The 16,467-nt window shown below is 44.4% G+C and overlaps 2 protein-coding genes and 1 long non-coding RNA gene across 9 annotated transcripts; 1 reads left to right on the top strand and 2 right to left on the bottom strand.

Moving 5' to 3' along the window:
- Window positions 1-162: 162 nt before the first annotated feature.
- On the bottom strand, window positions 163-3,482 carry b3gnt9 (UDP-GlcNAc:betaGal beta-1,3-N-acetylglucosaminyltransferase 9). Of its 2 annotated transcripts, none has more exons than XM_060060927.1 (6): window positions 3,347-3,482; window positions 3,128-3,232; window positions 2,514-2,861; window positions 1,999-2,240; window positions 1,533-1,788; window positions 163-1,170 (listed from the first exon to the last, which is right to left on the bottom strand). In XM_060060927.1, exons 1-6 carry the CDS (start codon window positions 3,455-3,457, stop codon window positions 781-783), a joined length of 1,452 nt encoding a protein of 483 aa, XP_059916910.1. In that variant the 5' UTR covers window positions 3,458-3,482; the 3' UTR covers window positions 163-780. The 2 variants fall into 2 exon arrangements, with proteins under 2 accessions (XP_059916910.1, XP_059916909.1); XM_060060926.1 differs by having other exon boundaries at window positions 3,128-3,244; window positions 3,347-3,480.
- Window positions 3,483-5,839: 2,357 nt separating this feature from the next.
- Window positions 5,840-11,069, top strand: LOC132464514 (uncharacterized). Of its 4 annotated transcripts, none has more exons than XR_009527285.1 (4): window positions 5,840-5,944; window positions 6,199-6,327; window positions 8,859-9,719; window positions 9,903-11,069. It is a non-coding gene; the product is annotated as an uncharacterized LOC132464514 (long non-coding RNA). The 4 variants fall into 4 exon arrangements; XR_009527284.1 differs by having other exon boundaries at window positions 8,859-9,989; window positions 10,162-11,069; XR_009527283.1 differs by having other exon boundaries at window positions 8,859-10,025; window positions 10,162-11,069.
- bbs2 (Bardet-Biedl syndrome 2) lies at window positions 5,938-15,581 on the bottom strand. Of its 3 annotated transcripts, none has more exons than XM_060060923.1 (18): window positions 15,428-15,581; window positions 14,788-14,945; window positions 14,386-14,613; window positions 11,898-12,023; window positions 11,318-11,380; window positions 11,066-11,143; window positions 10,862-10,966; window positions 10,590-10,676; window positions 10,339-10,474; window positions 9,550-9,689; window positions 9,263-9,392; window positions 8,838-9,009; window positions 8,459-8,588; window positions 8,104-8,223; window positions 7,866-8,003; window positions 7,643-7,755; window positions 7,154-7,302; window positions 5,938-6,301 (listed from the first exon to the last, which is right to left on the bottom strand). In XM_060060923.1, the coding sequence occupies exons 2-18, from the start codon at window positions 14,902-14,904 to the stop codon at window positions 6,195-6,197; spliced, it is 2,139 nt and encodes a 712-aa protein (XP_059916906.1). In that variant the 5' UTR covers window positions 14,905-14,945; window positions 15,428-15,581; the 3' UTR covers window positions 5,938-6,194. The 3 variants fall into 3 exon arrangements, with proteins under 3 accessions (XP_059916906.1, XP_059916907.1, XP_059916908.1); XM_060060924.1 differs by having other exon boundaries at window positions 14,788-14,922; window positions 15,428-15,569; XM_060060925.1 differs by having other exon boundaries at window positions 14,788-14,941; window positions 15,428-15,561.
- Window positions 15,582-16,467: the final 886 nt, after the last annotated feature.

The raw sequence follows: 16,467 nt of genomic DNA, 5'->3' as shown, positions 1-16,467 counted from the left end.
GGACTGTACCCTTTGTTTCATCCTGAACTGCTGCAGAGACGGTCTGCTGTTTCGTACAACAAGTTCATGTGCAATGTTTGCCCAGTATTTATGATGCATAACAAACAATGCATGATAACTCATCTGGGCCTCTCAACAAAGTGAGCACAGATGAAGATGGAGGACAATAAAAATCCTTTTATGGCACGATTTGTGTGAGAGAACAGGAAGCCCTTCTTGAAGGAGGAAATAAGTTTGAATCAAAATCAAAGCACTTTCTGCCCAGGGTACTCCTGGTCCTCATTTAAGAAATCCAATAAAGAGAAGAGTCCATGTGCAGACAGACAGCTCAGATGCAGAGATGAGGAATGTGTCTTTCAAGACAGAACTCATAACTTTTATGTGCAAGTACAACAGGAACCCACTTCAGGGATGTAGGGTCCATGCAGTCTATTGTCTCTGTTCTGCTGTGGGTAGGAAACACTTAAACTTTGCTCAACATGTTATAATTATTTGTCCATTGCTTTCCTCACATGGCTGCATTGTCATTTAAAACAATAACACAAGACAGAAAATATAATTGCACTCATAACCTGCAGAGTTTGTTTTCACATTCTTAAATCAGTGTGCTTGTCCCCATTAAGACTAGCCTAAATAAACCCAAATAACCATGTCTCTTGTCAGTTTCAAAAAGGAAAAACATTCACCTGACTCGTAACTTAAAGCAGTTTAAAGGCCTGCTTTAAAGATGTCGACCTAGCTCCCACTCAGACCCCCCCCCCCCCCCCCCCCCAAAACAGACTAATGCTTCACAAACACATCCTCCAATCCATAGTCTGTAGTCTGTAATTCCTCTCCCTCCTCTGGGTCTACTGTTGCCGCTCTTCCTCCAGCTCTTCCTCCAGCTCCACCGTCGCTCCACCGGAAGGTTCCCGTCGAGGGAGTCCCCCCGGTGTGGCAGCGGAGGTGGGGATCGTGGAGGAGGTTCCACATGAGCCAGATCTGGGGAGGAGTGAGGCTGTGGACCACCATGAGGTCCCTGTAGAAGCAGGGGTCAAAGGTCTGGAGGTGGGGCGCGGCGGACGGCCGGGGGATGCCAAACGTCCGGAACCCCTTGTGGGGGTAGGGCTTGACGGCGATGCGCTGGAGACACATCCCTAAGAAGACGTCGTCGATGGGGAACAACTCCACCTGGGGACGACATGTGGTGAGAAGACGAAATCCTGATCTTAAAAGGGGACATATACCACCAGCTGTGAATGTGATTAACCGTGACAAGCCAATTCTGAAAAATCTGCCTCTTCTGACATCACAAGTGGGCGTGTCCACCTAGACGTGTGCTTGATGGATCAGTCTACCAGCCTACCCAGTGGACTGTAGCAGACGTTTCTCATCGACCCGTCATGCGTCTAGGTGGATACGTGCACTTGTGATGCCAGAAGAGGCCGATTTTCAAAACAGATTGTGACGGCTAATCACACTCACACCTGGGGGGTATAATATGTCCCCTTTAATCCAAACACATTCATGGTCGCGGCGGACAGAGTCCCTACCTGTTGACACGCAGCGCTGAGTCTGCGGGCCGTGTGGCCCGACATGACGAACCCGCCCCCTCCGGCGTAGGACGGGTACAAGCCGCCGCCGTACATAAACTCGGGCACGTAGTACTTGGAGGTGCGCTTGCGGATGGGCTTGGCGTGGACGATGATGTCACCGATAAACAGATCCTCGCCGGCGTCTTTATCCTGCAACATCTCCAGGATGTTCTCGATGTTCACGTAGACGTCCGCGTCGCCCTTGAAGATGAACCTACCAGTAAAGTAAACTGAGTTTTTCACTTTGAGCGTCACAGCTTCATTTAAAAAAACGTCTTACAAGCTTCATTTAAAATATAAATAGATTTTTGTGGATTTAAAATCACATCGTGATAAGAATACATGATGTGACATTGATTGGTGTTTCTAACACAGTAAGCCCATTGAGTTTGCCCACACCATCCCTCCTTAATCTCCCACTGACCTGACACGTGGGCAGCTGCTATTGACCCACTGGAGGAAATGAGTTTCCTTCAGCGTCAGGTTGAAGAAGGTGTCCTCAAAGTCCCAGAGCAGGATGTCCTTGTAGGCGTTGCTCTCGTAGAGCAGCAGGCGGTCCCACAGGGGCAGGGCGCTCTGGTTCCGGGGTACCCCCAGGAGGAACACCGTACGGAGGGTGACGCCGTGCTGGGACGGCCTCTCCCGACCCCACGTCTGACGCACCACCTGTCAAAGGGCAGGAGATGAGGCGGTGCTTGTAGGACATGAAGGAGCTACGTAGCAACCATGGATCTACTAATCATAATAATAATAATAATAATTTATAACTGCTCAATCGATGTATGGTATTTGTCAATCCTTGCAAAATCCTTTATACAACGTCATCGTTTCTTATCCATCTTCATTTACAGCATGTATGTTTAAGGCATCCTTATTTCTACATTAATTCATTTCAACAATAATACACACTACATAATACAAAACTTAGGCTCATCTTACCTGGCGCTTGTCAAAGTCTGCGGCGACAGATTTGACTGCAATGAGCATGTAGGGTCCGTCGGGCTCTCCCTCTCCCATCATGCATTTCTGAGGCTGATCGATGCGCAGCCCGAAGTCTCGGTTGTCCTTCTCCCTCAGGTAAGCCTCAAAGTCAAACGGCGGCATCGTCGGCTTTACGTCACCCGAGTTATTTGTCGGAGTGACTCTCCCCCGCAGCCCTTTGCGTTTCCTTTTAGTTTTGGCGAGTGGCGCCTGACTGGGTTTGACCTTCCGCTTGGGGTCAGGTTGCCGGGCTCTGGCTTCGGGCTGGGTCTTGCAGGCGGGGACCTCCGGGCCTGCATGAGCTACCTGTATATTCAATACAGGACCATATTGTTTTATGAAGAGGCTGTACAAAACACGAAACCCAAAGAGAATGTGCCATTGTGATATGCTCAGTAGCAAACGTGCACTTGTGATGCCAGAAGGGGCAGATTTTCTAAACAGCTTGTAAAATACATATCTTGCCCATACCAACCTACTTTTCTACTAACCTAGCTGTGTGCCACAATATCCAGAGCCACCAGTGCATATAGCTTATGGTTTGAACAGGTCATGTTTATTCTGCCGCTTACTTGAGACCCGGAGCCGGTTCTGGTCCTCACCGCTCCCAGCAGAACCCGGCTGGAGCTGGTGGAGCCCTCGATCTCCAGACGCCACACTGTTCTGTCCCAGCCCGACTGGAGCAGAACCTTAGAGCATGATTCACTGATTCAATGAAATAATGACCAATAATGTATTTTCACTTCATGCATTGCCTTGCCACCTGTTGATTTTGAATGGTGCGTGGATACCTGTTGAGTGTAGAGCAGCAGGCAGAAGAACAGCAGCAACACCATGGTGAACATCACGTCTCTTTGGACGTGAAAGATCTTCCTCAGCACCCTAACCTTCCTCATCATCATCCCCCTTGGTACCTTTTCTGAAGTAAAGAGGACTCAAAAGGAATGGATGGACTGGTGCTGTTCATTCAACTTTATGGACACATGTTTTTAACAACTGATTTGTTGTCCTTTCCGTGTTGTTTCTTGGTAGGACATCATCTTCTGTAACGGTGTGTCACTCAGCTAGTTGTCCATCGTCATTTGTTGAGTTAAAGTCACCTGGTACCCCCGTCCATGACAACAGAAGGAACCTATTCAACAACGAATAAAACACATAAGGAGGGTAGGGCCACTGCCTTACATCCTGAAATCAGCAGCAACTCATTCACCCAGGAGGATAATGGACCTACAACAATCCCAATGAAGCAACGACCAAAAGCCAAAGTTATACAAAGTGGGGAAAGGGGGGGGGTCTAGTCGTCTCTGATTGTGCAATTAGGCACACCTACGCGTCGCACATGTGCAATGAGGCACACCTATGCACACCTGTGCCAATTGCACAAACTGTTGCCCCGTCCCCAGGGCAACATATCGTCTCACTTTCTCGCTGCTTGGCGTTAAATAAGCGCCTGGTTTAGATCCGACCAGGTGAGTAGACTACATCCTCATCCTCTAAATGTCCTGCTGCCAATAGCTCCACAGTTAACTTGTATGCTATAGATAACTTGGCCAATTATATAGGTCTAATAGACAGGCGTGCTCCATCTCCAAACCCCTGCTTGTGCGGTTGCGTCTCCAGAACCAAACTGCGCTTGTATGCATTGTAGAACATTAGTAGAACATTTGCTAATCATATCATTTTATTATTGACTTTCACAGCACGATGATATCAAGTACTGTTATACGTATGCAAATGATTGTCCGTCCACATTGATCTTCACCCGACATCTCCGTTTGTTGCCCTACGTTACATACATTTCCATAGTAGGCTTTGCAAAGAATGTGTAATGCCCAGGCATGTACCAAACTGAGCCAGGTGTACAACAGATGCCACCTTTTTGCACATTACGCTTTGGCTTCTTGCAAATCATGCATAGGCTACTTACCAAAACGAAGAAGAAAAAACCTTGGCCGAGAAGATAATTTATGTGGAAACGATGTTTCCACACAATTTTTGAAAGCTTTCAAAAAGTGTCAACCAGGGTGAAATTGATATCCATGAACATGACGTTCTGTGAGTTAAGCTTCGTCATATGAACATGTTCTAAAGTTGCTGAGGTCCGCTGCCCGTCTCCCACGTGATGTGGCCGAAGCGAATCGATGCCAGATGCCAACACAGCAGCAGACGCGATTTGGATGTGCTCCTTTCCCTGTTCGCTGGGGTTGGAGGCAGTGAAGTAAGCATATAAGTGTACATGATGTTCTCTCGGCTTAGAGGCAGCGAAGGCAGCAAAGAAAAGAACATTCACAAGTGGAAAGGGAGGGGAGTTGACATGGTGGAGAACGCATTGTATAGCGCACCAGAGAGGACGCCAGATGTCGTGCCTAGGCTATGGAGGAAGAAGAGCACATTGAGCATGGAAAAAGTGGGAGGGCTTGGGGTTCAGGGTCAAACCCAAAGCACTCCACTGCAAATGTTCCCTATTACTAACAGGAAGGCCAAACCAGTAGGAGATACAAATTCGTTTGAAGTGATAGACAAGACAATGCTGACATATTTAGGAAGCACTTATTAATACGTTAAAGGCTTTTACATCTTACTAGCACTCATCGTGTTTCTGTACAACCATTTCATTTTTGATAGCCCTTTAAATCAACTATGTATTTTAAATAATTTCTGAATGCGTCTTTTAAAGGGACAGAGAAGGTTGACAATTCTAATTACAAGTCACACAAAAATTGATCAAAGATGGAACTGAGACTTGTATCAGAATATTATAAGTACATTTATTAGACCATCTCTTACACAATCCAAAAAAAAAAAAAAAATCCTATTTACAATCTAGAAAAAGGGTTATCAACAGTCTGTAGGTCCCTTTGAAATATTTGTTGATTGCGCACACGCACGCATGCACACACGCGCACACACAGGCTTACTGTCCTATCTGACTTTCATACTTTTAGATTTGAACCATTTCAAGACACTTTATAAGAATCTGACTTCCAAAGCTTGATTACAACACTGGTGATGCTTGCAAGAGAAACTGAAACCAGAAAATGTAAATCAACAGTGCTTTGCTAAAAGAATGAACAGATGACAAATACTCATACTGCAGATACGCAGTGGAAAACAAAGAGCTAGCGCTTTAAGGAAAATAACTGGAAGTATCGCAGTGTCTTGATGCACTACTACTATCGGAACCGTATTGGACTCAATTGTTTGGACTCAATCACCCAAAATAGTGTTCTGGATATTTCACACTGTGCCATTCTCTCCTGTTATTGGACGCAGATGACGAGTTGCTCTCTGACCACGGCTTTGGGAAGAAGTCCCGTTTCCTAATTTCCTCTCCAGATGGGCTCTCTAACCATCACGCCTTAGTTTTTCCCCAGAGTAGACAACCAAAGGTAAACATTTACCAAACATATGACTCGCACTCGCACCATGTCTCGCATACAATTCCATGAATTAAAATCGAAACAATCACCTCATCTATCGCACAAGTTGCACTCTGAAACTAATCGCAACCCTATCTTGCGTCACTAAAGTGTCTCATGTGATATATATCCATCCTGTATATGCATCCTATTGAGAATGAGAGGCTGTGACAGCAACGGTCCGCTTGGTGACCCTCCATTCTCTCCCCCTTGTCCCCCCTCAGGAAGAGGCGGCGCCGGCCTTCATGATCTTAAAGAGCGTGTTGACGTTGTTGGTCTTGATGGCATCACGGCAGGCAGAGATCACCTGGTTCTTTGGCTTACCCACTGGGGAGAGACGGAGAGAAAGACGGGTAAGACATTAGTATATATTTAGATGTATTCATTTGTTTTGTTTCAGAAGAGGGCTCCTAAACCGTTGTTTTTCTGTGGCTCGGTCTCCAAATTAGAAATGTCACGGCGTGGGGGGGGGGGGGGGGGGGTGCATGGTAGTGCACAATGTATTTTTTTTTTTGGTGTCTGAATCGAGTAAACAGAAACTGTAGGACCATTCATTAATAGGCCGTTACAGTATAACAGTTCTCAAGCAGCTTAAGCATTGTGGCAATGCAAACTAAATAATCGATAAAAAGGAATCTATAACACACCATCGTAGAATACTTATTATGTTCTCTGATCGCTGATCCGTAAGGTCATGACAAAATGTTCATGTTGGGATGGGCATCACGTTTAGCAAACACAAACTGCTTAGTAACAGCCATTTCATAGGCTGTGAAATACCTTAAAGGGGACATATTATACCACCAGGTGTGAGTATGATTAGCCTTACAAGCTGTTTCGAAAATCTGCCCCATATGACATCACTAGTGGGCGTGTCCACCTAGATCTGTGCTGGGTAGATGAGCAACGTTTACTTCAGTCCACTGGGTAGGTTGGTAGAATGATCTATCCAGCACACATCTAGGTGGACACACCCACTAGTGATGTCATATGGGGCAGATTTTCAAAACGTCTTGGAAGGCTAATCCCAGTCACACCTGGTGGTATAATATGTCCCCTTTAATTTAGACATTAGGCATGTGGGCGACTAATGGATCCCAATCAAGACTTAATTTGAGATAAACTTGAATTATATGGATGCGTGTGTGCATATTTATATATATATACACCAACACACACCTCGCAGTCTCCCAGCCCGTTGGATGGCCTGGTTGACGCACTTGAGGCGGGCCAGCAGTGCATTGTGGTTGTTGGAGCGGATCTTGTACTCGTTGACCAGGTCTCGGTTCACATCGTACAGCTCCCGGTAGCGCTTCTTCATGGTGATCCTGGAGGGGAGCGATAGGTCACAGGAGTGAGGACCGAGTGGCATGCATAAAAGCAGGGTGGCGAAGGAGTTGGACACAGATAAGGACAGGTAGACATGGGGGACAGAAAAAGCAAGCAATTAGTTCCAATGAGAACAAAGGAAAAGACACTAGTGAGGTAGAGGCCACAAAAAGTCTGTAAGTAAGCAAGAACAGTACAAAAACACCCAGAATAAACATCGACACTACCTGGCGGCAAAAGCGGATGTAGCACTATTGGCTGCATTTCCAATGCAGTATTGTCATGCAACACAAGCATGAAAGGTGCTGAAGACGATAGCGCAGCAGGGCAGGGACTCACATGTTCCCCATGAGGCGGGCGTCCTCGGCCTGCACCAGCATGTTCCTGATGTAGTTGGAGTGGTCAGCGATGGCCGCCGTCAGCTTCTGGTGTACACAGTGGAACTCGTCCACCTGGAACGCAACACGGATCAAAGGATGGAGGATTGTTATGTCTGAAGTGGTCAATGAGAGCGGACCTTGCTCCCCTCATGAGGCATTGAGTATGATGGATCACCTTGTACCTCAGTGAGAGTTGTGCGGAGCTCTTTGAAGTAGTCTGGAAAGTCGACCTCAGCCGACAGGTCCTCGATAGCCAGGAACGAGGCCAGCGATTGGATGAGATCCCCTGCCAGGTCGATGTCATCTGTGCTCAAGGTGATCTGATTGGACAAAACAGTGGTGCGTTCAGCAACTGCCCGACTGTTGACAGGTTTCTGATCAGAGCCCCTTCATTGTATGTGACCACGATTGAGTGTGTACCTGTCCACTGCTGGTCATGCTGATGGACAACAGTCCTCCTGCTCGTAGCGATGTGAAGGTGACATCTGGACTGTTTGCTCCCTTTGGGAGCAGGAAGTTCTGGTTGAGCCACATCACCACCTGGAGAGGTGAAAGTGGAATGATGCAGGTTACATATTTTGAATATGTTTCGTATTAGCCCATTATTGTCGACATAACGCTGCCCAATATATCCAATATATATGATGTATGATTGAATTGGGTAACATTAAATATCAATCATATTTCAGTACGTGGCCATAACAAAAGTAGTCCTCATGCCCTCATGCTTATGCTACCTGTTCATCGGTAACTGTAAATATATTGTGACGTTTACCCGCTGGGACCGGTCGTTGATGCTGAAGGTGACCCTGCCAGTGGGCGGGGCCACCGAGGGGTCCGCCCCCATGACGTACATGGAGAAGCGGGGCAGCTGACGGGTGATCTCAAACACGTGGAACTGGGTACTGGGGCGCAGGACAGTGGGTGGGGAAAAAGAACACAAGCACCAAAAACAACACATTTTACAATAAATATTTGTACATACTTTAATTAATATTTCCATTTAAAACAAGTTTTATTTTATTTATTTTTGCCAGCATAAAGTTTTTCTAAATCTGGCAGTGTATTTTATGTACCAACTTTTTGATGACAGAAGTAGTATTATTGCAATACATCCATTTTGATTGAAACTTTAAACTCTCATGCACACCTACCTGTTCTTACCCCCGACAAAGGCCTTGATGTGCAGGTCTACCGGTATGTCCTTGGGAGGGACTATGGGCACTCGGACACAGCCTGAGAGCTTTTGTGCGCTGGGGTGGACCACGTGGCTCTCTCCCTCGAAGATCCCCTCGGCGAAGATCAGCACTGAGCGGATAATGGTCTCTGAAGGGGGATGGACCACACGTTGAGTGCTGTGTCTGAGACTCTTTATCATCACCACACCCTCTGGTGGGGACCCCCCCAGCCCCTTCAACCATGTTGCCAATTGGCCACCCACCACATTTTACACTGATATTGTAGCCTATTTCTTTTACATTTGTTGTTGTCCTGTGCGGTTGTTTTCGTATTTTACAGAGCACTTCCTTGTGATTCTGCTGTAGTCCAGCGTGTGACTGGAGTGTGTGTCTGGAAGTACCGTTTGGCGTGGAGATGCTGAGTTCTACATGGGCCTTCTGGGCCTCGGTGGCGGGCCGGACAGACAATGCTGTCTGGAGCTGAGTGTTGGCTGGTATCACACCCACCTCGCTGTCCGTCTCCGTCACACCCTGAAACACAAGTATAGAAACGGTGAAGGTATCAATATAGTCAACATGATACGACCATTTCTTTTTTTAATCCCATTCAATACAACTCAATACAGCCCATCAATTCAAAGCTATTCTGAAAGTACCACCACCACCACCACCATCAGAGATTGCTGACCTTGGCATTCTCGTCGTAGTTCCGTAGTTCCAGCAAGAGATTCTGTCTGCGCTGGCTGAGCTCTCTGACCAGGTCCTGCTCTACACTGGACTCCATTAGGTTCCCCTTCAGTTCCTTACTGGCTGGAAGGTAGCCTCGCACTGGAAGACATTCAAAACTGCATGAGTCATGTAAAACCCCTCACCCTTACAACTCCCGCCCAGTTGACTACAGATGTTAATTTGCTTATGACTATATCTGGTGCAATTTATTTATTGTTTATTGTCCCAGTTTAATAAACATATGAATAACCTCAATATTAACGTTCATATGGCCCCTCTCTTTTTGAGTTAAGTTAAAATCTTATGGTCCAGTGTGTAGCATCAAGGTGGCCACTAGCGGGGAGGTTACCGATGGCAACCAACTAATATCCCGCTCACCCCTCCTTTCCAAGGACTAAGGTATGTAATGGCCTCTATTGCGTAACTGGCCACTAGGTAATCATCTACGACACTATTGAGTAGCCAAGTGTCAAATGATGAGGTTCCTTGATAGATTTATATTCTATGAATATGCTATATAGTCTGTTCCAATTCAGGTCATAATTACAACAATTAGATCTCTCCATTACAGGTCCTTCTACATTGAACATGTTTGTTCCGTTCGTTTTTCCCTCGTCAATAGAATGGTCTGCCCACGTATGGACTGTACACATAATGCTTTAAGTACTGGCTGCAGTCTTAGTGTAAGACTGACAATTTATTGTACAACATAGAAACTGTACCAAGACCAAAACAGGTTATTGTTTACCCTCTCCCTCCGTGGAGGTGCAGATGAGTTGGACCTGCCCGTCCATCCGGTAGTCCCCCTCCACCACACCGGCCACCGACGAGGAGAAGTTGTCTTTGAAGATGACATCGCCCGTGCGGTCGCTACGGGCATCGATCTGAAAGGAGAAAAGAGAGCCTGTATGAGGAAAGCATTGGTTTAACCGTCTGGGTTCTAGTAGCTGGTGTAACAGCCATTGTCTATACATGTTGATACGTGGGACGTCTAAGGACCTTTCCGTTGGACCAGCCGGTGATCAGTTCTACCACTCCATCACCATTCAGGTCGAAGGCGTGGATGCTCATCGCATGATTCTTGGACTGGAACAGGGATCGGAAGTGAGTTTAGGTTATTTTAAGTCAGTAATGATATTAAAGGATAATAGTTATCCTATTTTTCCATTTTTCAACAGATTCTCAACATAACTCATAAGTTAGTCATAAATTAGTGCAAGAAACATAAAACATTTCCAAATACAAAAGCATAGGATGGATGTTTGCAGTACCTTTATTCTCCAGTAGCGGGCCGTCCGGTCATAGACTCCCACTGTACCATTGGCTAGGGCATAGCCAAACCGGCTACCGTGCATATGGCACAGCGAGGTCACTGTCTGACACACAGGGAAAAGACGTCAAACGGAATCCAGTATCATCAATGAACTATGTTCACTCTATTTTACTAAATGTATAAACATGCTCCTGCTTTTTACCTCATTTTCTGACATCTCGGAAACAAGCTTGTCTTCTTTGAAAACCCTGATGTCAAAATCCTCAGACCCGACTAAGAGCTTTGAACAGAACACACACAAATACACATGATAATACACACAATGGTATACACAAAACATTATATACACACTACAGCACGTGACTACATAACTTATTTGCTTCATATTGTATGCACTCATATCAAATGTTATGAATGAAGGACATGGTTCATCCCATATTGACACCTGTCTCACCTCATTCTTCCCGTCTCCGGTGAAGTCACAGAGCACCAGCGATTGAACATTATCACCAGTAACCTATGATTAAAAATTAATTAATGGATCAACTAAAGTTGAATCAAGTACAAATAATATGCTGTATGCTATAGCTGAAGCAGGCCTCTCAAAGTCAAATAAAAGGCATTTGTATCATTTGAAGCAAAGGCGACCAAACATGAAGCATTACAAGGCAATCAAATTCATGCAGAATATTTTATTTAAAATGAATAGGTGAATAGTAATGCTCTGGATATGTCATTAAATATGCAATAGCATATGCCACAAAGTCACTTGATTAAGATGTTGACTCTTTTTGGATGGCTCCAGAAACTAGTACTGAACTGAATGAGGTCAACAACTATCTTTATAATCACTCACTCATGTACATTAGTCATCATGATGGAAGACAACGCACACTACGGCCTCGAGATGTAGAGAGCTGATAAAGGTAACCAGCCCCATCATTAAATCATAGTCATCTGCACAAGGAATGATGTCATTAAGTCTGGGCTTTCAGGTATGTGAACTGCCAATGAGGTACTAGCTTGGCCCATACCGTCCAGAACAGGTCTTTGCCCTCATAGTCAAAGCCTTGTAAGGCACAGTTCCCACCGATGATGGCCAGGGGAGATTGGATGTCCCCTAGTTTCCCCAGCACAATTGCGTTGGCCCCATCTGTAACCTAGACAAGAAGAGGAGCCAGAACACAACAGATTAAAAACATACAACCTGTTGTGGTTTGAGTGCACTTCAAATAGCTTAAAATGGCCTACCCAATGAATTTGTCTTAGACAGGAACTAAATGTGCAAAAAAGTAATAAATTAAACATGTTGACCACTGTTCCAGTTAAATCAGTAGAGCACATCAGCTGCATTTTCATTGATTATCTTAATTACGGATATTTTTGTCAGCATGTTGCTTTGAATAAAACACTTATGTTAGTTCCAGGCAACCGGAAGTATACAGGTCCTTCTCAAAAAATTAGCATATTGTGATAAAGTTCAGATATTTTAGATTCATTGCACACCAACTGAAATATTTCAGGTCTTTTATTGTTTTAATACTGATGATTTTGGCATACAGCTCATGAAAACCCAAAATTCCTATCTCAAAAAATTAGCATATCATGAAAAGGTTCTCTAAACGAGCTATTAACCTAATCATCTGAATCAACGAATTAACTCTAAACACCTGCAAAAGATTCCTGAGGCTTGGTTCATTACTCCCAGCCTGGTTCATTACTCAAAACCGCAATCATGGGTAAGACTGCCGACCTGACTGCTGTCCAGAAGGCCATCATTGACACCCTCAAGCAAGAGGGTAAGACACAGAAAGAAATTTCTGAACGAATAGGCTGTTCCCAGAGTGCCGTATCAAGGCACCTCAGTGGGAAGTCTGTGGGAAGGAAAAAGTGTGGCAGAAAACGCTGCACGACGAGAAGAGGTGACCGGACCCTGAGGAAGATTGTGGAGAAGGGCCGATTCCAGACCTTGGGGGACCTGCGGAAGCAGTGGACTGAGTCTGGAGTAGAAACATCCAGAGCCACCGTGCACAGGCGTGTGCAGGAAATGGGCTACAGGTGCCGCATTCCCCAGGTCAAGCCACTTTTGAACCAGAAACAGCGGCAGAAGCGCCTGACCTGGGCTACAGAGAAGCAGCACTGGACTGTTGCTCAGTGGTCCAAAGTGCTTTTTTCGGATGAAAGCAAATTTTGCATGTCATTCGGAAATCAAGGTGCCAGAGTCTGGAGGAAGACTGGGGAGAAGGAAATGCCAAAATGCCTGAAGTCCAGTGTCAAGTACCCACAGTCAGTGATGGTCTGCGGTGCCATGTCAGCTGCTGGTGTTGGTCCACTGTGTTTTATCAAGGGCAGGGTCAATGCAGCTAGCTACCAGGAGATTTTGGAGCACTTCATGCTTCCATCTGCTGAAAAGCTTTATGGAGATGAAGATTTCATTTTTCAGCACGACCTGGCACCTGCTCACAGTGCCAAAACCACTGGTAAATGGTTTACTGACCATGGTATTACTGTGCTCAATTGGCCTGCCAACTCTCCTGACCTGAACCCCATAGAGAATCTGTGGGATATTGTGAAGAGAAAGTTGAGAGACGCAAGACCCAACACTCTGGATGAGCTTAAGGCCGCTATCGAAGCATCCTGGGCCTCCATAAGACCTCAGCAGTGCCACAGGCTGATTGCCTCCATGCCACGCCGCATTGAAGCAGTCATTTCTGCAAAAGGATTCCCGACCAAGTATTGAGTGCATAACTGAACATAATTATTTGAAGGTTGACTTTTTTTGTATTAAAAACACTTTTCTTTTATTGGTCGGATGAAATATGCCAATTTTTTGAGATAGGAATTTTGGGTTTTCATGAGCTGTATGCCAAAATCATCAGTATTAAAACAATAAAAGACCTGAAATATTTCAGTTGGTGTGCAATGAATCTAAAATATATGAAAGTTAAATTTTTATCATTACATTATGGAAAATAATGAACTTTATCACAATATGCTAATTTTTTGAGAAGGACCTGTATATCCTAGAAGTAGGAAATAAATGCAGTAGCCCTCCCTCATGGCTGTCAAAGATTTTGAAAATGTTTTGATGATTTGGTTATTCCTCAAGCGTTTTGTTAGGCCTCAGAAAGCAATGGCTGTAAGCATATTTGTTTTTCATTATTGTATAGTGTCCTATTTATATTTTTTAAGAAGTATTTATCAGTTCTTGTTAGCATGTGTTTAGTTTGAAGGATTTCCTATGTTGAGGAGTAGGAACATAAATGTTAAAAGCAATGTGGTATAATAACGATATCTTAATAACCAACATTTTGCGTTTTTAGGATTCGATTTATTAATATTTTGTTATATGATTAAATGAATGCTATGCCTAATTATTGCATTCATACGAGTCATGTGAATCACTGGATTTATTGGAAATATTAAAGGAGCAATTATGTGCACTCACACTTCAACACATTGTGGGAACAGCAAAGCATTCTTAGATACTAGTGTGGGAGGTCAAATGTCTAGGTGGCCCACCTCTCTGTAGAATATATCAGCGTTGTCGTGGACGTCGTAGGCCAGCAGGTTGGTCTGAGAGCCAACCAGTAGGGTGTCCCCTGCGGTGTTAGGCCCCAGGGAGCCTGCAGTCAGGCAGCTAACCGCCTGGTTGATGTTGAGCAGGGAGATGTCAGAGTCCTGTGTGCTCTGGCTCAGCCGGTGCGCGGCAGGTCGCTGTCCACGGGTGTGGGGGTTGTGGATGAACACCTTGTGGAGAAAGGTGATGAGCAAGTTGAACGGCGAGATGTTAGTTAGGCATGAATAGTTTATTTTTATCACCATTTTAAAAGAAGATGACGCGATATAAATAAGTGGAAGTTAATTGTTTTGATCATAAGGTGACCAATAATAATAACATGATGACCAATGAAAAACACTTACCTTCCCTGCCTGAGTGGCGGCTGTCAGACATGGATGAATTCCATCAAACTTTCCAACAGTAACCATGCGAGGGTTGATCTTGTGGTTCAGCTTCAGAGTAAATATTGGAACCAGCATGGTCTCTTACTGTGTGGGCTAAATGACACAGAGAGACCTACCTATGAAGGAATATCCGGGGAACCAGAAATACCATTTATAAAAAATAAACCCAGAACTGAATATTTGCAAAAGAAGACAAACTAACCCAGTGAACTAAAAAGCGACCAATGGTTTGTCCGGTCTAATGTCATTAAAGGCTTACTTGAGTTGACATGTGGCAATGACCAAAGGTTTCTGTTGCCTAGCAACAGAGAACAACTAACCAAAGCCCTTCATCTCTTTAATCTCCTTTAACACTGCGTACATGTTTTGCATTGAAACAGTGTACGATATGACGGAGACAAAAGATGCATATGCATTTAATCACACGCTTTTTCATACTTATGTGACTGATACGTGATATGAATCTGCTAATGCATCTGTTTATCGCAGCTTTTGGTTAACGTTACTGTGGCTAACTTGTTACGAAATTGACTCCATTCCATTGAATGCAAGATGCACAAACATGTGGTGAACTATTAAGGTAAATAATTAATCTCACCAATGTTCCGATTTATAGATGGCTTCACTGGATGTTTAAACAGGAGATAACCACTTTGCCACAGCGAGCTGGTAAACCTATGGTAAACACGCTACAGCAGAGCAGCGAGCACTAACCAATGGGTTAGCACAATCAAGATCAACTTCCGGTCCATTTATTTTCAAAGTAAAAGCAGTTTGGTTAGTTTTGTCGAGTTAATATGCTGATATTAGATTACAAATACTAAAAAGTAATTACGGTCTCAAATTGAGTTGAATTAAGTTAAATACAATAACAGAATTTCATAAAGTCGTGTTGAGCCTATGCTCTGTGGACCCAGGACGAGTAGCCCTAACGTTACAATCATGCTGCACCAAATGCTGCACTGACTGTCTACACCTGGTCCATACAACCCTTCGTACTTCGGTCGGTCTGTGAGTTCATCATTAGCATACTAGCCCAGTAGTTAAAAGTCTACGGACGACACAGATATTTAATATAACATGTAACCTGTGGCTCCGCCAATAGATGGCGGTCGACGGTTGGCACATTACAGCCGCTGGAACCGATTAGCTATGATGAGGAGACCACAGCACTGACCGCGTGCTTCGAACAGGTGAGCGAATGGTAAACGTAAACCTTGTTATGTAAACTTAAGATATGTCCAGGTAGTGGACATATCTAAGGTGGACATATCTTAGTGATGTTTAGAAGCTTTTATTTCATTGTAAATTGCCGAACTAAAGGAGCTAAAAGACTCTTGTTTACTAATTTACCTTTTTCGATACGTTTGGGGGAGGCTTAATGGCCTTTATTTGGACGGAACATGGTTAGATTTAAGCATGCTTTATTTGAAGAATATATAAGCTATAGGCTGTGATTTTATTGATAACATTATTGGAATAACTTTTGATCAGCATTGACTTCAGATATGTTGATTATTTTAAGATATGAGTTATGAAAAGGGATTTGAAATTAGAGTTTATACTACCACACCTAAAAGGAAATAGGTTTAAGAAATATTCCAAATAAATGAGAGTCAGAACCGAGACTGAAAAGAA

This window comes from Gadus macrocephalus, chromosome 9 (genome assembly GCF_031168955.1).
Source record: "Gadus macrocephalus chromosome 9, ASM3116895v1".
NCBI lineage: Eukaryota > Metazoa > Chordata > Actinopteri > Gadiformes > Gadidae > Gadus > Gadus macrocephalus.
This window is presented reverse-complemented; position numbering and strand designations above follow the sequence as displayed.